General features: G+C 37.2%; 1 protein-coding gene across 1 annotated transcript in view; it reads right to left on the reverse strand.

The window, feature by feature from the left end:
• GALNT13 (polypeptide N-acetylgalactosaminyltransferase 13) overlaps window positions 1–22,264 on the reverse strand; it is a 230,818-nt gene that overhangs the window by 26,026 nt on the left and 182,528 nt on the right. The window contains exons 9-10 of the mRNA XM_070941942.1: window positions 5,128–5,267; window positions 1,765–1,863 (exon numbers count right to left, since the gene is read on the reverse strand). Of these exons, the coding sequence (XP_070798043.1) occupies window positions 1,765–1,863; window positions 5,128–5,267 (239 nt within the window). The remainder of the gene's footprint in view (window positions 1–1,764; window positions 1,864–5,127; window positions 5,268–22,264) is intronic.

The following is a 22,264-nucleotide window of genomic DNA, read 5'->3' on the forward strand; positions in this document are numbered from 1 at the left end:
TCATTTGTGCTCCTTGACTTTCATTACTAGAACTTGCAGATCATTTGTATTTTCAGCAATCAGAATAGTGTCATCAGTGCACGCTTATGATGTTTCTTCCTCTAATTTTAACACTATGCTAATCTTGCAATTCAGTCATCCCCCCCCCCAATATTTGCTCAGCCTACAGACTGAATAAAGGAGGGGAGAGGATACCGTCTTACCCAGTGGTGCATTAACTATTAAGCAGACTAAGCAGGTGCTTAGGGCACCAGGCCCAAGGGGGCAACCACAAAGTTGAGAAAGAAAAAAAACCAATGAAGATTTGTAGCAGCTTGGCTTCGTTTGTACAGTATGTACAAAGGAGGGGGGGCACCAAGGTTTGTCAGTGCTTAGGGCACCAGTGAGCCTTAATCCGCCACTGGTCTTCTCTCACTCTTTTCCTGACTAGGAGCCTGTCTGTTTTGTCATGTTCTATTCAGATTGTGATTTCCTGTCCTGGGTTTAGAATTCATATAAAACATGGTTCAAGATTCCCATATGTCCATATTCCCATGAGGACATTTCACCACTTGGCATGCTCACCGCAAAAAAATAAAATAAAATATAGTCAATGAAGCATTTGACATCTACTTTCACTGAATTTAAAATTGTAGGAAATTAAATATTTGTATATTTAAAGTGAAATTAAGCTTTAGTTCTTATGCAAAAAATGCCAATGTTCTGAGTTAATTTTCTTTAAAATAATGGAAAAAAGCCTCTCTGTTCAATTCTTTCTTACTCCATCACCTGCAATCTGTTATATATGGACTAGAATTTGCACTTTTGTCTGAGAACTATCAAAATATAGTAGGATTAATGGGATTAAATTTGTCTAAGAAAAATAGGGACAATTACTTACTTTGTTCACTTAAGACGTTTTAATATATCTTAAAGCAAAGCCCAGCATAATATAGCACAATATAGGACAAGCTTGTAATATAATTGTTGGAATTTCAAAGAAGCTTCAAACTTCTTAAATAGCCGGTAAGCCGGGGAACCTACCCACACGCCGGCGGCAAATTTGAAGGAACTGGGAAGTCAGAAGTTTGGCAGGGCTTCCCAGAACGCAAGAAATCTCCACGGGCGGTCAGCCTGGAGCCCCAGGCAACTCACCCCTGGCCACTGCACAATGAAGAATGAAAGAAATAGTCCCAATCAGAGAAGAATCCAAAGCTTCAGGAACAATAGTTAAGTAGAATTCACTGGAGAAATTTTCAGACAGTGTCACAGGCTCAACTGAGTGAACTAAACTGGGACTCTGCTGAGCAAGTGGGCGTGTCTGAAGAGAAAATATTTAAAGGAACACACTCAGTGTAGGCTACTCAACTTGAACAACCCGAAGCTTTGGATTCTCCAAGCTGCGCGTTGGAGAATGGATCCACACCAAGTTTCAAACTATTCCAAGTTCTAATGGAACAAAACTTAAATGTTTAAAGTGTTCTAAGATAGGGAACAATGAAACAACAGCATCATAGCAACACTATCTGAAATGCACACAGCCCTATATATCCTTTCTTAATAAATTCAGCTTTAATCCATGGCCTCATCAGTGCAATGAAACAAGCATCAGGACTGAAGTTCTATCCCTTACATGTGCATAGTTTTGCCACACAGGTACAAAAGGACAGAAGCTGTTATTGTGATACTGTAATGTTTATTTTGTCACTCCCCCCCCCACAACATTAATGCCTATTATCAATGGCTATACTTTTGAAATAATTTTTAAAATAGGATATAGTTTACCTGATTTCCTCCCATGCCATGACAGTTGAATATGCCTACTTTTTCATTTTCCTTACGCCCCATGTTATCTAAACATTGGTTTGTCTCAACATTTCTGATCTGTGGAAAAAAATAAAACCAAGTACATTTCATAATAATTATTACAAGATTCATAGTTAAGGGAAAAAAAATAGCAGGAATGTAATGGTTTTTGAAATTACGTAAAATATAGGATGATGCCAAATTACATAAACATACTTACGCTGAGTTCAGTAAGTCTCCAGTAAGCATGTCTACTCAGTGCCATTAGATGCACTGGAAACCAGGCACCTCTTATTTGTAAATAAAATATCAAGTTGTATTAATCGTAGTTTTGTCTAAGAAACGGTACCACTATTTTCATTTGTGCAGAAGAGATAATTTCTATGAAAACTACCATATTTTTTGGAGTATAAGACACACCGGAGTATAAGACGCACCTACCTTTTTTGGTGAGGAAAATATGAAAAATAAATCTCCCTCTGCCTCTGAGCAATTTTGCCTCGTTGCTGCAAACAGCAAACAGCCTGCTTTACTTTCATTTTCATTTTCATCATAGCTTGATTAACACAAGAGAAAAAAAAAAATCTGCTCCCGCAATTTACCTCTTTGCAGTAAGCACCAGAGCCCTGCGCAAAACAGCTGAGAGCAAATCAGCTGAGAGTCACAAGGCTGATCCAATCAACTTGTGCTAATTAGGCTGTGCTGAAGCTGAAAGGAGCTGTTTTTTCTTGCTGTTTGCTGCAAGGAGGTAACTGCTGCGAGGCAGAGGCCAAAGGGTGGGGGCCAGTAAGTGGGCGGGGCTACATTCGGTGTATAAGACGCACCTAAATTTTCACCCCCTTTTTTTGGGGGGGGAAAGGTGCGTTTTATACTCCGAAAAATACGGTATGCTTTCAAAAGTACTGCTTTTGGAAAGGGACATTCCTAGATAGCTTTCAATGAAAGTTAACAAAAAGAATGTACATTGTGCCCAATTTTAGTGCTTTTATTACTTGCACAAATAAAATTCTATTTGTTTCTCAGCATTCCTTATATTTTAGAAGATCTTCCAAACATTATCATTGAAGAAAAGCTTCAGATCATATGTGCAATATTCTCAATACAAAGTAAACCTTTGCTATATATTTCAGCCTGGAAAACATCTTTTAGACAATGCTGTTTCTTTTTGTGGAAAACAATAAAGACTTTTTGTACTCAATGCTGAGAACCAAGCCCATTGCAGAGCAAAAAATGCTTAAAACAATTAAGGTGGATAATTTTTTAAACTGAGAAAATTGGTAAACAGATAAAGGTAATGGATAGGCTTTTGGATTTTGTGTAGATCATTGCTACTGTCCTTTCTCTGGAAGCTTGCCAAGACTTCATTAGTTCCAATTCTCCACACAATTCCTTCTTACTTATATATCCTATCTCCTAAAGACACTGCAAGGTAATACTTGCAGATAATCCTCAGTTGCTGACATTCGCTCAGCATCCATTCTGAGGGGGGCCCGGCCCTATGGAATGAATTGTCCCCGGACATACGAAGGATCCCCGACCTCCGCGCCTTCCGTCATGCTCTGAAGATCCTATTATTCCAGCAAGACGGTCTGACAGGATAAAGGATTTTAATTGGGTTTTGATAGGGGTTTTAATAACGATTTTAGCTGGGTGTTTTAAATTTGGCCAGTGATTGAATTATTTTACTAAGTTTTTAAATTTTTTGTCTTGTATATTGTTTTTACCATGGCTGTTCACCACCCTGAGTCCTTCGGGAGAAGGGCGGTATATAAATATAATAAAATAAAATAAATAAATAAATAAATAAATAAATAAATCCATTCAAATTTAAATTTACAACAGTGTTGAAAATAGAGACTTATGACTGGTCCTCAAAGTTGAAGCTGTCACAGCATCCTATGGTCATATGATTGCCATTTGTAACCATCCCAGCCTGCTTCTGACAAATGAAGTGAATGGGGAAGCTGGCAGGAAGTAGCAAAGTCAAGCTGACAGGAAGTTGCAAGTTGAAGTCATATGACTTGACAAATGGGACACATTTAAGATAGTTGCAGCATCCCACAGTCACATGATCACTGTTTGCAACCTTCACAGCCAACTTCCAACAAGCAAAGTCAATGGGGAAGCCAGCAGGGATTCGCAACTTGCAGTCCTGTGACACCACGTTTAATGACCTACACTGATTTGCCTAATAACCTGCAGTCAGAACTGATGAACTGACCTTGTACATTGGTGCAATCACATGATATTGTGCTTAATAATTGTGTCACTTAGCAATGGACCTGCCAGTCCCAATTATGGTTGGTAATTGATAACTACCTGTAAAAATGTCTAGTCAGGCAAGTAAGGATATGTAAGCAGATACAGGTGGAAAATTCTCTTTCAATTTTCTTGCTAAGAACTCTTTCAAGGTACACCATCCCAATGTTGTCCTCCCATTTGCTTAGAAATTAGACCACACAAATTTATTCAACATTACATGGTGTAACCCTAACCCTAATCTGTTTTACATTTACAGTTGCAGGGACCATAAATGGCAGATTATAATGACCATCCTTTTAGAAATATGGAGAAGAACTATGGAATTTTTTATGCAGCTGAAAACGTCTATTTCAAATAGCAGTCACTGAGAAGAGAATCACATGGAAATCTCTTTTAAATGTGAATATGTTAAATAAGGAGCGTAAACTCAGTCTTAAAGTAAGATATTATATTTTGCTCCACCACTTTCATTAATGGAAATGAATGAATTCCAAGTTCTCTCGTGAAATGTCCATTAAATAAAATGTGAATACATATTCAGGCTACCCACTCCAAACATTTTTTTTAAAAAAAATAGATATTAAGATACCCAATGTCTGAACTGTAGGCAGTTTCTGCCTAAGCACTTGGACAATCCTTTTTATGAATCTGGACTTCAATGATTAGCTTTTTATTAAAACAGAGCTAAAAGAATAAAAAAAGAGGTATCTATTTCTCAGGGGAACAAATAGTACTTGATCAGGATTTGTTTATTAAGTAAAAATTGGACAAGCTTCATTAAACTAGTTAAGGACTTCCTTCCAGCAGCTTTAACATTTTACGTGTCATAATTTTCATTTCTGAATGTCAAAAAGATATCTAATTGAGTAAAATGATAATTATTATATGATAATACTCTAGGAGATCTAGATGCTAACAGAATTGGTTTCAATTCTTGCTTTAAAAATTACTGTGAATGTTCTCAGTATAAACTGGGTATAAATTCAGGCCTAAATTAAATTACACTTACAGTACTTATCTGAGTTATTTTTCATTTTAAAAAACACATTCTTATGCAAAAAAACTCTCCCCCATTCATACCTCTCCAAGGGAGTAATAACGACGTGGAATCTGAGAATCTGGATACACATTTTCTAGGTACCATGAAAATGGTTTACATTTCAAATTTTCTCTCAATGCTTTTCTGACTGATACATCTCCGTAATCCACTTTGACAACTCCTATATTGTTAGGGGAGGAAAAAGAATATTCAATATTCTTTTTAATAGATCAAAGACACATTTTTAGCACTTAATTATACAAATTTTACAATAGATTATAAACATTACCTTTAGGTCAGTAAGGCATAAACAATATACATAATTCTCTCTTCTTACTGTCATGCTATTGCTCAAATATTTTGTTATATTTATATACCATCAGGAGTTCAAGTGAGTCTAAGAAAGAATGACTGCCTCTAAGTTACTCTGTGAATCTCTTTGTATGAGAGTTCAGAAAGTCCTCATTTAGTGACTGCAATTGGGACTGGCAACTTGATGGTTAAACAAAGTGGTTGCTAAATGAAAAATAATGTGACCATAAGCTGTGCTTACAGTTTTACTTCAGCTTTCCTTTGTTTTTGTTAATCAAGTGTGAGAAGAGTTAGGGTTAAGTTTCCAGAATTCAACTCACAAGGAAAATGGAAAAATGGACAAATCTTATAGCCATTTCCCCCCATTCTCTTGTCCTTTGGAATGATCACCCCAGCCCTGTGATAATTAACAAAAAAGGAATTAAAGCTTGTATTTACATACACTGGAGAGGAAGGGATCTCAAGAGAGTAAGCAAGCACACAATGAGGAATACACACTGAAAGCAATGTACTGGCACCAGCTGTTTGTCTAGCAGTCTCACACTGCAAGTCACAGGGCAAACAAAAGCCTTTAGTGTGAAACTGATTAGGATTTTGTTAGTATCAGGAAGCAGTACCAGCTTGCTGGAAGGGGCTAATCAACTAATGAAGGTAACAGCTGAGCTTGTTAACTTGTGGTTAGCACTTTTTTTAAAGGGATGCATTGTGCTATGAAGAAAAGCAGCTCAAGAAGAGATTGTTTGTTTAGGTGATATCTCTGTGCTGTGAAGTTTGAGGCGGGGGGGGGGGGGGTTTGGGGTTGGGGAGATCAAGATTTTGTTAATATAGCCTTAAAATTAAATAGAATTATTCCATCTGGTCATGCTTCCTGTCTAGTTTACCTGGGAAACTGACACTGAGACACAGATACCATGAAGTTCATAAATGGTATTGGTCACAAGTTACTTTTTCATCATGATTGTAACTGCAAATGGTTGCTGTCCGAGGCAGTTGCTAAATAAAGACTACCTGTTGGCTTGAACCTGGGGTTCCACACATTAAATACTATATCAAGGTGTTATATCAAGGTGTTTTTCTATATATTATGTATATATGAGTTATAATACAGTTGCAAGAAAAAGTATGTGAACCCCTTGGGATTACGTGGAGTTTTGCATGAATTGGTCATAAAATGTGCTCTGAACTTCATCTAAGTCACAACAATAGAAAAACACAGTCTGCTTAAAATAATACTAAACAAACATTAGATGTTGCCATGGTTTAATTGAACATAACATGTAAACATTCACAGTGCAGGGAGGAAAAAGTATGTGAGCCCCTAGCCTAATGACTTCTCCAAGAGCTAATTGGAGCCAGGAGTGAGCCAACCTTGACTCCAATCAGTCTGATGATATTGGATGTGTTGCTGACAGCTGTCCTGCCCTTTAAAAACACACACCTGTTTTGGGTTTACTGGTTTCAAGAAGCACTGTCTGATGTGAACCATGCCTCGCAGAAAAGAGCTCTCAGAAGACCTACGATCAAGAATTGTTGACTTGCATGAAGCTGGAAAGGGTTACAAAAGTATCTCCAAAAGCCTTGATGTTCATGTGTCCACGGTAAGACAGACTGTCTACAAATGGAGAAAGTTTAGCACTGTTGCTACTCTCCCTAGGTGTGGTCGTCCTGTAAAAATGACTGCAAGAGCACAGCGCAGAATGCTTCATGAGGTAAAGAAGAATCCTAGAGTGTCAGCTAAAGACCTACAGAAATCTCTGGCACATGCTAACATTTTTGTTGACACATCTACAATAAGGAAAACATTAAACAAGAATGGAGTACATGGGAGGACACCACGGAGGAAGCCATTGCTGTCCAAAAAAAATATTGCAGCACGTTTGAAGTTTGCAAATGAGCACCTGGATGTTCCACAGCACTACTGGCAAAATATACTGTGGACAGATGAAATCAAAATTGAGTTGTTTGGGAAGGGCACACAACACTATGTGTGGAGAAAAAAAGACACAGCACACCAACATCAAAACCTCATCCCCACTGTAAAATATGGCAGAGGGGGCATCATGATTTGGGGCTGCTTTGCTGCTTCAGGGCCTGGACGGATTGTTGTCATTGATGGGAAAATGAATTCCAGAGTTTATCAAAACATTTTGCAGGAAAATGTATGACCATCTGTCCGCCAACTGAAGCTCCACAGAGGATGGGTGATGCAACAGGACAATGACCCAAAGCATACAAGTAATTCAACAAAAAATTGGCTTCAACAGCACAGAATACGCCTTCTGGAGTAACCCAGTCAGAGTCCTGACCTCAACCCGATTGAAATGCTGTGGCATGACCTTAAGAGAGCGATTCACACCAGACATCCCAAGAATATTGCTACACTGAAACAGTTTTGTGAAGAGGACTGGTCCAAAATTACTCCAGATCGTTGTGCAGGTCTGATCTGCAACTACAGGAAACGTTTGGTTGAGGTTATTGCTGCCAAAGGAGGGTCAACCAGTTATTAAGTCCAAAGGTTCACATACTTTTTCCTCCCTGCACTGTGCATGTTTACATGTTATGTTCAATTAAACCATGGCAACATCTAATGTTTGTGTAGTATTATTTTAAGCAGACTGTGTTTTTCTATTGTTGTGACTTAGATGAAGTTCAGAGCACATTTTATGACCAATTCATGCAAAACTCCACGTAATCCCAAGGGGTTCACATACTTTTTCTTGCAACTGTACATCTACAGATTGCTCTCTGGTTACTCTTATTCCAATTGAGTAGCCCTGCAAGAGAGAAATTATAAACAGGGAAATATGGATCAATGAAACTAACTCATATTCCATAGTTCTTCAAGAGTTAAAATTTTCGCCCACCCCTCATGACACCCACACATCTATTGCTGCATCCCGATGCTCTGGAGTGCCTACCCCCCATGATACAACCCCACCCACCCCAGTTTGCTCTCCTGTAGTCCTGTAGTTATAATGACAACCAGGACTAAAAGAACTGAAATATAACAATATTTCATTCTCTACATCAAGCATTGATAGCTTGCTGTAGAGAATGAATTGATGATGATAATTACATTGTAATTCTGTTATGATCATTCACACATTTAATGATTGGTTGCTTAGCAAGCAGTCAAAGTTAAGACAGACCTCACAGAACTACATACAACCCATTTTAGAAGTTCTTATGGCCATAGTCCTGCACCCCAGTCACATAATTGCATTTTGGGTACTTGCCAACTGGCTTGCATTTATGGCTGTTTGCAGTGTCCCATGGTCACATGACTGCATTTTGGTGGGTTTTGCCAGTTTTTACCATTTACTTGGGATTCCCAGCAAAAACCACTATGTTTACTTATTGATTGCCACCAAAAAAAAAAAAAAAAAAACCCTGTAAAATCAGGTGCAGTTACATGGTGACCCACTTAATGACTGCCATATTTTACCATATAATATTTTACGACCATAATTTCGTGTCAATTGTACTTGTAAATTAAGGATTACCTGTATATATCTCAATGGACTAATTTTCTGACAAAATAATTGTGATCTGTTTTTTAAAAAATATGACCTAAATTTTTATACATATAACACATATAGTTACAGTTTTCACATTAATAATTGACTTTAATGATACAAGGTTTTTTTAAAAAAATGTATTAAGGATTATATCAAACAGATAAGAATAATAAAAAAAACCGTAATACAGAAATACATTAAAATGTGTGTGTGTTCACATAAAAGTGCAGGGTGACCACACACCCCAAATAAAATAAATATACCGTATTTTTCGGCGTATAAGACTGGGCGTATAAGACAACCCCCAAATTTTCCTGTTAAAATATAGGGTTTGGGCTATACTCGCCATATAAGACTACCCTCTTCCAACGCACACCAAATAAAAATTAAAAAACATCAACTGGCTCACCCACAATGTAAAAGTGTTAGACCCAAAATGGCCCCTGCAACAAGCAGGAACCTCACACAGCCACAAAAAGCCCCCTCCAAAAAAACAACTTTCACACTTTACACACACACAACACAACACAATTGGCTCACCCACAATGTAAAAGCAGCTGTGCTAGACCCAAAATGGCCCCTGCAACAAGCAGGAACCTCACATAGCCACAAAAAGCCCCAAAAAACAACTTTCACACTTTACACACACAAAATTCCACATACAGCTTTGTGAGATTTTGTGAGTTTGTGTAGTTAGAGTGAAACACTACAAAAACACACTAAATCTCAGAAAGCTGCACAAATATTATTTTATTTTATTTTTATTTTTATATAAAAGCTAAATTTAAAACTTCCTAAACTTTAAATGGCTAAAAAAGAACAACTTAAAAAAAAAAAACCCAATTAACTATTTTTTTAAAGCTCCCAAAGGGGAAAAAAACTTACCCAATAGAACAGGGGTCTCCAACCTTGGCAACTTTAAGACTTGTAGACTTCAACTCCCAGAATTCCTCAGCCAGCTTTGTTTTGCTGGCTGAGGAATTCTGGGAGTTGAAGTCCACAACTCCCTGCCTGCTTGATTGCAGGCAGGGAGTGGCTTGCTGATGGAATGGATTCAGGCAAGCGAAGCAAGGCAAGTGTTGCGACTAGCAGCTAAGGTAAGCAAGCTGGAGGTGGAAAACATTTTTCCTTCTCCATGGCTCTGGTGATCCCAGCTGAGTTGCCTGATTAGCAGATCGTCAGAGCTTGGATCTCCAGAGCCATTTAAGGCTCGTCAGAGCCTTTCGGGCTGGTCTGCCTGGTTACAGGAGAACGACACCCGGCGTATAAGACGACCCCTGACTTTTGAGAAGATTTTCATGTGTTAAAAAGTCATCTTATACGCCGGGAAATATGGTATCTTCATTCTGTTCTCACCATCTTTCTACAAACCCATCTCTAAATCCTCAAGTCCCCTTATTCATCAGCAAAAGTCCAATAAGGGTTCACAGAAGGGAACAACTTAAATATTTATATCTGGATTTCGATTTGAACAAAATTCCCCCTTTACTTTCACAGTCCAAAACAAGACAACAATCCACACCATGATTTTCTTGATAGATATCTGTAGATATCTGAAGGATATCAAAAACCAGGGAACTATATTAATGAGTCAGACATATTGTGTTCCAATGTGAACCCAATTGTTTGGAGGGAAGATTTATTTTTGACAACTTCTATGTGATCCAGAATGAATGAATGAATGAATGAGTGAATGAATGAATGCCTCATCTGCATATTTATGCTAAAAGGATAACCAGAGAAAGGTAAATGCAAAGTCTTGATGATTGTGTTTGACATAATTCAGTAATTTCAAAGCAGATAAGAAATAATTATTCTATATTTCTTGCCAATAAGAAATACATCTTATAATGAATGCAACTGCAATTTATGATGATCCAAGATCAAACATCCAATAACAAGCACTGTTATTAACAGATTAACATCTGCTGCTTGCAATTACTGTAAGTTCAAATCTCACCAGGCTCAAGGTTGACTCAGCCTTCCATCCTTTCAAAGGTAGGTGAAATGAGGACCCAGATTGTGGGGGCAATAAGATGACTTTGTATAAATATACAAAATTATGAAGGCTATTGCTTAACGCATTGTAAGCCGCCCTGAGTCTCCGGAGAAGGACGGCATATAAATTAAAGCAAAAAAAAAAAAAAAAAAAAAAACCATACTGAAATTGAGTTTTAATAATGGTCCTACCTAAGCTTTAATCTCAGTAAGATGAGGAAGCAGATCAAGATGTCTCCAGACAGAAAAATAAAATACTATACTTATAAAATGAAGAAACTGGGAGTGGAAAGAGGAATGAATGATGGAGTAGAAAGATAACTGGAGTAGAACTTTGTGCATTTAGTTTTCTACCTGGAGAATTTTTTAATTCTCTACCTTTTGAATCTGATTCTCAGAATCTCAAGCTTATTTCACCCAAGTATAATCAGATAAAAAAAACCCCTGAATTATGAGCTGACTCTGAAAGGCAGACCTAAAGCATGAGGTTTGGGAAAAAAGAAAGGAAAATTTAATAGTACTGTAATGCTTTTCTGTAATTTAACTATTTTTAATTATTTCAAATGATTACAACTGTTTACATAACAAAGGAAAAGTAATACAAGTTGTACTTGTAAAAGGATACAAGAACATAAAGAAGAGAATATTGGAGGAAAGAACCAAAATAACAGTAAAATGTGGGTTAATAACCAATAAAACTAAAATACTGTATGACTAAAACATTCTAGTATATCATTAGAAGCTTATATAATTTAACTATTTTAGTTAAAAGCTTATGTTTACCCTTAGTATCCAGCAGATGGAACTGTTTTCTCATAGAAAGCCAATCTCTAGAAACAGAAGAGGTTTTTATGCTATTTGATTGAGCATAATTTAGTTCTCAACAAGAAATGAAAGCTATTTTCATGTATAAGTTTCAAATAGTGAGTGTTTTGAGTTTTTTTTAGAGTTGAATTATACAGATGCATAAAATTAAATGTTTCTCTATTTTTTCCCCAAAAACTTTTGTTCCAGGATATACATGATCATTTAAAATTTGGATATAAAGCTTCATAAATGTTATTCATCCTGGATAATTTAATAGTGAGTGGTGAAACAAACATTTAATTAATTAAAGGGAGTAGTAGAGTTGGAAGCTTTGCAGTAGACAACTCATAAAGTGTTAAAATGAGGAAATTTACCAACCAATTCCTATAGCATAGTTTGTGTGTGACGGTAGTTGTTTCATCTTATTTGATGATTTCTTTTGTTCTCCCCTTAAATTCTGTTTGCATAGAATCTATCTATCTCTCCACACTAGGAAACTAAAACTCTTTTCAGCAGTCAAGCAATACTACCCGCTCTTGTATGACACCCCTAACATCACAACAGTTTGGCTCCAATCTCAATGTTAATATAATTGCTGTTGTTGAAACTATTAAAAATACTATGTCTTCTTTTCCAAAATCACAAGCAACTGTTTTGATGTATTGAAAAAGCCTTTAGGTCTTCACAACCCAACAGTATCATAGACACACCATTATCTCCTAATTATTAATGGTTTCACTTATTTCATATGACATGGAATGCCCTGTTCTGTAATTTTTGGTATTAAATCAAAGCAGGCATGTCAAAATCATTCCTGAATATGTAGGCCTGTGACAAACTGTAGGCCTGTAAAGAGAAGTGTTTGAAGAATAGTTTCCAGGCAAAAAATAATAACTTTCATCATTGCTTCTTTTTTAAAAAATAATTTTTATGGAACATTTTAATACAAACAAACAAACAAACAAACCTACAAACAAAAAAACAAACAAACAAAAATAGATATTTACAACTTCTTCTTTTCAACATTTTCGCATCAGTAATCTATATTAATACATTTTCTCTTTCTTATCTTAATCTATCTCTTATACATATATTCCTAGTATATTATATTATATATATATATATATATATTTCTCTTAATCTAAATATTTTATTTACATTTAACATAAACAGGTACCTAGTTTCCTTTCCACAATTTATATCTTCCCATTTGTTTCCATATTTCTCCACCTAATTTAACCATTGTTTAGTTTTCTTTTGTCCCTCTTTTTCATCATTGCTTCTTATGTAGCTAACTGAATCAACTCTGAAATATTTCAACTTTATTCTAGTCACTAGATGTTCTCTAGTCAATAAGGAAGGGAATATATAGAACCTCAGAAGGACTGGTGTAAGAATACATATTTTTACCTTATTTTCAGGCACCCTACCCCAGAAACTAAGAAATGTTTACTTCTTCAGTATAATTTTACTGCAGTTTCAAATCCAGAGATTATGAGTCCCAAGAGAACGCTGCCTTTGACCCAGGCAATCTTCCTATGGGTAGCAAAACCATCTACATATATATGTAAATAGTATAACTAAACAGCAGGAATAAAACATAAAAGAACAATTACAGAGGATGTTTTTTTTACACTCATAAGCTAAGAGTACAAAATATACCTCTTTTAATACCAGCAGAAAATAAAAATCCTCAATTTAATATCCTGCAGTTGTCTAGAATTACTTCCTGCAGTTCGAAAGAATTCTATCCTGTTTCTTTTTAATGCCATATGTGTTTACCCTGTGTCTGCTAATCTCCAATAACTACATTCTCTGTGGGAACGTATCCACAAAACAAAACATCTATCCAGTTACATCGAAAGACTTCAGTAATTCTGCTTTCAAGAAGAAAAAAAGGACTCCAGCTTAAGTATTTGGGATCTGAGATCAGAGGATCTTGTTGCTGAATATGATTGGGCAAAAATAGTTTTTACACAACTAACTGTATAGATATGGTACTTTGTGGCTCATTGAAACAAGGAAAAAGCTAGCATTGATTTAATTCCAGAATAATCTTTATTATTCCATCTGGCTAACATAAATGAGACTGTATTAAAAGATGATGTGCTTTTAACACGGTGAGTTATGTTTTGTTCTGGACCAATGGATTCACAACTAGTTCTATTTTTTTTTAATAAGCATACGTGGGTTTATGTGTGCACGCTTTGGGGAGATGGTGGGGAAATAATATATCTATTACTATGATCTTTGGCATATTTATAACCCCTAAAGTCCACACTGACATGAAAATCAGAGATAATCCGTTGCTCTACAGCAGGGCTGTCAAACTCCCGTCCGTGGACTGGATGCGTCATGCGCTGGCCACTCCCGTGCCGTTTAACAAAGGGGGGGAAAAAGTCCCGATACATCACGTGATGCCATCGTGACGTGAGTTTGACACCCCTGCTCTACAGGTATCATTGATTTATGACCACAATTGGGAGCAGAATTTCTGTCACTAAGCAAAGTGGTTAAGTGAGTCACGCTTGATCTAACAAAATTTTTTGTCATGGTTGTTAAGCATATCACTGCAGTTGTTAAGTGAATCACACAATCGTTAAACAAATCCAGTTTCCCTCATTGACTTTGATTGTTGGAAACTGGGAAGGTTTCCCCAGCTACGGACCCCAAAGAACGCAGCACACACAAAGTCCGTACAAACCTTAGTTTACTAAATTAAATAAGGTTTTTTTTCCAAACAAAGGCTGTTAATTAACTTTCTTAACAGCCTACAAAAATCCAAAGAATAAATAATCTTAATCTTACTATGATTGGCAGAAAGCCCAGAAGCAATTTGTAAAGAACTAAGATCAAGGCATGAAGGAGAATGAACAAGTTGTTCCCTGCAAATTGCCTCAGTTGTCGTCCTTCCTTAAATAGGCTAAGGGCCTATTAGCCCCAAGCCTTACTCTTGAAGAGACCTCCTTCTGAGGAGCCACTCCTGCCTTTTGGCAGCTCTGTGCGCCCGTGCATTGAGAAGAGGCTCCTCCTCTTCATCCTCTTCACTTAAGGGAACTTCTGGAAGTTCTGAAGGCCCTGGCTGAATCCCCACCTCTGGCACCACATCTTCTCCAGCCTCATTGTCTGACTCGAGTGCCAGCTGCACAGGCTGCTGGCGCAGCACCACACCAGCCTCCTTGCTGTCTGAATCAGCCACCGCATACGGACCACAACAGAAGGTCATAAACAGTGATCACATGACCTTGGGACATTGCAACTGTCCTAAATACATGCCAGTTGCCAAGTGCCCAAATTTTGATTATGTGACTGTGTGGATGCTGTGATGGTCGTAAGTGCAAGACCTGGTTGTAATGATACCGAAATAAAGGGACGCACATCAACACATATCGCAAACAGAAATGCTTTTTGCTTTAATACATTTTGGCTATGTGGTTCCATATATTTTTGTGTGTTTGTGTGCATTTTTAAAAATCTTATAGTACTACAAAGTATTTTCAGCAGTACTATAAGTTTTTAAAAATGCACACACACATATAGCCACACACATACATGGAACCACATACCAAAATGAATTAAGGAAGGCTGCCAGGAAGAAACATATTTAAAGGTCTGTCGGACTGCTTGGAAGATTTTCCACGTCCAGTTGATATTTTATGAACTATTGTGTTGATAAAGTATTATTCTGTTTCATTAAACCTTCCTAACATGACGAACAAGAGAAAGATAACACATTCCATTTTCAAATTCAATCTTTTTTTTTTTGGGGGGGGGGGGGGTCAGCTTCTCCTGCTATACCAAACTTTTCCACATTTAATTGGGTTGGAGGAAATAAAAAGAACACATATAAGAAATGGAAAGAAGGCAAAGTTATATAGATATTTGAGCCTGCAGTGGGATTTACTTTTCAATTATTTCCATATGCGCAGTTAGGAGAAAGATAACAGGACATTTGGAATTGAGCAGCAGAAAATGAATTTGAAGCTAAACTACAGTATGCATAAAAAATGAACCTGTAATTGATAAAATGTATGAAGCTTTATTGAAGTTTGAAACAGAACAAGGGAAAGACTGCATGATAAAATAGACTAAGGATACAATATACTGTTGGAACTGTAAGAAAATACTTGGTTAAAGGAGTGACAATTACATTATGTTATAACCTAAAACAGAATGCCTATTAAATGATGTGCCGTTGGTGTATAACTAACAAAATATTGAGATGGCTTCTAGGTAATACCTCCTCTTCACCTAATCTCTTTTTATTGGTTTTTTGTGCCTTTTATAATTTCAACATTTTTAATATTAATATTAATTTGAATATTTTGTTTTTAACCTTGTTGTATGTTGCCCATATTAAGGGATGCGGTGGCTCAGTGGCTAAGATGCTGAGCTTGTCGATCGAAAAGTCGGCAGTTCAGCGGTTCGAATCCCTAGTGCCGTGTAATGGGGTGAGCTCCTGTTACTTGTCCCAGCTTCCGCCAACCTAGCAGTTTGAAAGCACGTAAAAAATGCAAGTAGAAAAATAGGGACCACCTTTGGTGGGAAGTAACAACGTTCCGTGCGCCTTTGGCGTTGAGTCATGCCAGCCACATGACCACGGAGATGTCTTTGGAGAGCGCTGGCTCTTCGGCTTTGAAACGGAGATGAGCACTGCCCCCTAAGTCAGGAATGACTAGTACATATGTGCGAGGGAAACCTTTACCTTTACTTTATGTGATTATGCCCATAATCACTGGATTTCGAGATGGGCTGCTATGTGTGTATGGTTTATAAAACAATCAATTAATAGCTTGGTCTACAACATAAAAAGGTATTTTAAATTTATGTTGGAACTATGGATAAGTGGGTGTTAGTGAGTGTAGAGTTTGCTCCCCGTTTGCATTTAGTAACTTAGTGGGGTTAGGATTAAGTTTCTCCTTGGTAGCTCTTTAATTACAGTATTATTTTCTGCTTGATTTTTTTGGTCTGATGTTAATCATTCCTTGAGTGTAGGCTGTTGGAGAGGATGTGTTTTAGGTCTGTTCATGTTGTTTCTTTATTAGTTTTTTTTTTAATTGGCTGTTTTGAATGGCATGGTTAGGGTTGTCCCAAAGTTGCTGTTTTCAGGAGGCAACTGGACTTTGCTTTTTCTTTGAAGACATTTCACTTCTCATTCGAAGAAGCTTCTTCAGTTCTGACTGGATGGTGGGGAATGGAAGGATGTATATTCCTTGCAGACAGCTGGTCATTTGCATCCTTTTAGAGAGTTGTTGAAGCACTTGGAGGTTTATCTGTGTCCTCAGGGTCACCTGAGTAGTGCTCCTGGCTCCTGTAGTCGGCAATTTTTTTCTCTGGAAATCCATTCCTACTCCCACACCATTCAAAGGGTGTTCATCCCAAATTGTATAGCTAATTACAATTACACAGTATACAACACACAGTATACAATTATATAGACTTCTAGTCTATTGGTTGTTTTTGAGATGTTTTGACATATGGTAGTGTTATTCTTTTCATAGCTTGCGTTGTTTGTGCTGCAGTGGGATGAAGTGGGCACTTTTGGATAAAGTTGTGTGGCTAACCATTTTATTGGAAGATGTATATGCAGTCTGTTTCCTCTTCTTTTTTTCGGTGTTTTGGGTTGCTGCAGTGTCTTTGTGCTCTGAATAATGTGTAAGCTCCTCTTGTGGGAGTTTGGTTTGTTGCTTTGGTAATCAAACAATTGGTTAGTCTGAGCTGTTTTTCAATAGACTCGTGTTTCTAATTTACCATTCCTTCCTCTGCTGATGAGTATATTGAAGAAGGGTAGTATCTTGCTTTCTTTCTCCCTTGTGAATGTTATTCCTTTGAAGATGTTGTTGATGCTTCGTGTGTCTTCTGTAGTGACTTCTTTATGATGGTGTCATCTACAGAACCACATCCATTCTTTTGGTTGTATGTGTGGAAGTACTATAGTTTGTAGAAGCTATATTACGGTCTCTGCTATGAATCCTGAGAGTGGAGATCCCATGGGTATTCCTGATGGGAACACATGGGGATAGGCAGATTTGTTAAGGGTATTGATGCAAGATGTAAGCTAGTCCAAGTAAAATTCCCTTTTGCAACTGATTGATGCCAGTGGTGTTCAAGTGGTGCTCCAGATGTTTTGGGATTACACCCAAGATGCCTGTTAAGACTAGTACTATTTTTGCTTTCTTTTGCCACAGTTGTGCTACTTGTTATTCTTATTATGGTCCATCACATAGTCAGCCAGATGCTTAGACCAGACTGGCATTTTTATCCACCTAGCAAGTCCTTTCCTAGGTCCTGGGATATAGGAAGATATTGTTTGATGGTGTTAAAGGTATCGTTCCAGAATGTAAATTGTTTCACATGAAGTTAATTATTATTAATTATTCTCTCCATCTCCATGATCCTCAGATCAACAAACAAATAAACAAAGGACCCCTCCTTGTCATCCCCTAAGAAAATCATTTTTATTCTTCCAGGGGCTAAGTTACTTAATAAATTTGCTTTCTAGAAACTAGCTTAAGTCTCCCTAAGCTGCTCCTGGCTCTCAGTAGGAAGCAATGCCTCAATCACACAAAACAGGCAGGGAATCGCCCTAAGTAAACCATCATCACTAACAGGTAATCCATAACAGCACTCAGGATGCAATCATCACTAACTCTTCTCTCCTGTATTCTTCCTTTTTCCTCCACCTTCTAACTTACCTGTTCATTTGTTTAGTGATTTCTGAAGATGACACCCCAGGTCCCTGCCCACTCCTTCAGCTGCTCACTCTAATGCCCTCCTTCTCCTTCCGTTTTTTGGAATAAAAGAAAGAAACACTTCCATCTGCTTCCATAAATAACTAAAATCCTGCAGTGTGTTATTTCATCAGTAGAGGGAGGTGTGGTACTAAAAAAAACCCTCAACAACCTTTACAAATGAAAAAGGATAGGATTATCCTCTTCTGTTGAAGGAGTGCAGCTATCAAGTTTTACATCCCTAATTTAGAGATGGCAAGTAAAAAGTAATCTTTTGAACTGAACTCAGAAATGATTTAGTATTGGTGTAATGTAAGAACTGAAATGTGTGTTTCCCCACAAACTACTTGGAAATTTTTCTACTGACTGAAATTTCTGAATTCTCGAGGACACATTTCTTTAAAAAGCATGTTGTAGTTCTTTCTTTCTTTCTTTCTTTCTTTCTTTCTTTCTTTCTTTCTTTCTTTCTTTCTTTCTTTCTTTCTTTCTTTCTTTCTTTCTTTCTTTCCCCCCCCCCCCCCGGCAGCTTACAATATTAAAACATAAAACTGCATATATAAAACACTATAACAATATAAAAAGACAAAACACAATACCTAAAAGATGGGAAGGCAGAGAGCAGGTTGAGCTGGGGAGATGTAAGATCTGATACTGATCTATCAACCACCTCCAACATGACGCCCCTTCTTTGGAGCCCCAAGCCAACTGGCAGAGCCAGATCTTTAAACTTATACAGAAGATCAGGAGGGTGGAAGTCAACTTCACTCCATGGGACAAAATGTTCCAGATGGCAGGTGCAATGGCAGAAAAGACCCTTCTCTCCTGGACTCCACCAGCCAGAATACCCTGGCTGATGGAGCCCACAGCATGCTTCCTCTGCCAGCATGGTGGGGTGGGCCAATCCCAGTGTGATGAGATGGTCCCTTAAATAACCTGGAGCCATATCATGAAGGACTTTAAAGGTGATTACCAACACCTTGAATTGCACCTGGAAGTAAACTGGCAGCCAGTACAGCTTGCAGAGCATGGTATTACATGGGCAATCTTTGGGGCCCGAAGAACTGCTTGCGCTGCTACACCCTGCACCTCACATGGACTTGTCCTATATAATCATTTCATATGCAAATAAATGGATTGTTATCCCAAACTCAGGATGAACTGGCAGATTGGATTAAAATCATCCCAACCCTCTGCAATTGTGGAAATTACTCCAATTTTATTTGCTTGGGAATATTGACAACAAGGTTCTTAGTAGGATTACTTTAAAAGAGCCCTGCCTGCCATTGTGTTCAGACAAGAAGCAAACACACCTTCCATTAAAGAGGTACTGACAGTCTATCTGTCAACCTGGTTCTGAGTGATTAAAAACAAAACAAAACACACACACACACACACACACACATATTATGGATTATGTCCATGCTCTCAGGCTTTGTAAGAGGAATATCATCTATAACTCCTCGAATAGCTTGTGTCCTAACTGTATCCATTTGTCTTAACTATGACAACTGGTTCTAATAGCCCTCTGCTATCATGCTATTGGTCATAGCCAGCTCAAATACTCCTGATGTTAGGCCTCTTTGAGGAAAGCTCACTATTGAGACCTTTTTATTGAAAATAACCATTTTAATAATCAATTTTGTGGAGCACATTGATGACAGAGAGATAAATTAACGCTGTAGTTTCATTACTTTCAGATTCTGAGAACATAAAAAGGTAAAACGACTCAAGCTTTAAAATGGCCTCCACAGACTCATCAACTGCTGATGGCAGAATATACCCATGAGGTATTTCCAGAGAAAATGCCTTCAGTTTACACACTGAATACATTCCTCAACCTTATCTCTGAAAAAGACTCCATGAGAATTAATCACAGCAGGGCAGATAAGGCACTATTACTCTATAGCCAACGGTATCTTTCGAACTAATACCAGGTATACGTCTATGCACTGAATTCCAGTTGTTATTTTTTTCACAACCCACAATCAAATTTGATGCTATATCTGGAAGATACCTAAAAAGCTGTCTCCTTCAAGAAAATATCTTGTCCATTGCCTTCTTCCAGAATTTTCTTTTTAACTTTCCAGTGTACTACCTAGTCTTCCTTCTAAAGCACTAACATGGATTGAGCCTGTTTTGCTTTCTGAGATCAAGATCTCTATCTAAGGTCACTTTTATCCAGGCATATTTTTATTACTCAAACCAAATTACAACTAATCTTTCCAGGATGAGTTGTGGATATGAATCCTGGTCTGTCAACTCCTCTTATTTATCTATACGTTACCCTTTTACACAGTGTGATCCATGCCATGTCAACCCCTAAAAGATGACAATGCTCATTTTAAAACTTTCTCCACGTGAAGTTCTGGATTTTAAGAAATTTGTACAAATCTTACAGTCAGCGAACATATGCAAATATATTGCATAAGGTTCAATAATTTACCCATTCATCTATTTTCTCCTATTCTATTTGGCTTTTAAGATTAATTTTAAAAATTGGGATTGTCTACCTATCTCTTATGAATGACTGAGATTGTTCTTTTAAGATATTCCTTCAATTCAATATATTAAAGCCCATTCCTTCCTCATCAGTCTTTAGTGAAAAGCAAAAGGTGACTTCACAAACTATTAAATGAAAATTAAACCTAATCCTATTCTAATTAAATAAACACTTGTAATGTGACTGCAGCTGAAGGACATCCTTACATCCTTTCCCTCTTCCTCATATGCATTTGGGGAAATGAAAACCAGCACAAATTTCTTGTATCAAAATTCAGCTCTTCCTTCTTGTTAAAAGTAATATGTGCTCTAGAGTACAGGTAGTCCTCAATTTATGACAGACCCAATCCCCCCAAAAGTCAAGCTGGTTCCAAATTATGCCCCCATTATGTATTCTGGGTGTTCGGCAACTGATCGCATTTTACAACTGATTGCAGTGCCCCATGGTCATGTGACTACAATTTGCTTTGGCTTCCAGCCAAAATTAGTCCATAGTGAATCATGAGTTCGCTTAATGATGATGGCATTTGCTTAACACCCATCACAAAAAAGTCATAAAACTAGGTCAGGTCATATGGTAGCCTGCTTTACAACTGTCACATCTTATGATTACAACTGCAGGCTCAATTACAATTGTAAATAGAAGACTACTATATATGAAATACATTTTGAGGCATATCTGGAATTCGAAAGTGTATATGCTTCTCCAAACTCTTCTGCCTGAGTACATCCATCTCGTAATGAAAAGGCATGAAAATGGAAAAATGTGGAAGCAGATCAGTTCCCTCAATCTCTGCAATATGTTTTCTGTATTTCACAGTAAAATTTTATAATTTTTCATTGATGGAAGGAAAAAGATTACACATAGATTAGAAATATATTTTAACTAACTGTAACTGTAAATGAAATCAACATTAAGAGGTTGTTTTTCAGAATTTTATTAAAGTTTACTATAAGGTAAAAATACAAAAAGAAATAAGAGTTAGAAAGCTAAAAGAAACATAGAGAGGGATTCAAAGAGAAAAAAAAGAAAAAAGTAGCAAATTCTAACTTCTTTCAATGCAATTGAATAATAATAATAAAAAAAGACAACCTCAATGTTTAGCTTCACATTTCTCAACATTTTAAGCTATTTCTATAATAACATTATTCTAATCGTTAAAACCTAAAATCAAAGTTTCATTTTATTTCAGTTTTGAGCAAACAAGTTTTGATCTAATTTCATGCATTTGTTTTGGGCCTGGTGAGATTTGAATTGCCAAACTGCAAGTGGCCGGCAGTCAGCAGAAGTAGCCTGCAGTACTGCATTCTAA

This window comes from Pituophis catenifer, unplaced genomic scaffold, assembly GCF_029215685.1.
Source record: "Pituophis catenifer annectens isolate HBS135680 unplaced genomic scaffold, rPitCat1.0.hap2 SCAF_1, whole genome shotgun sequence".
NCBI classification, from domain to species: Eukaryota; Metazoa; Chordata; class Lepidosauria; order Squamata; family Colubridae; genus Pituophis; species Pituophis catenifer.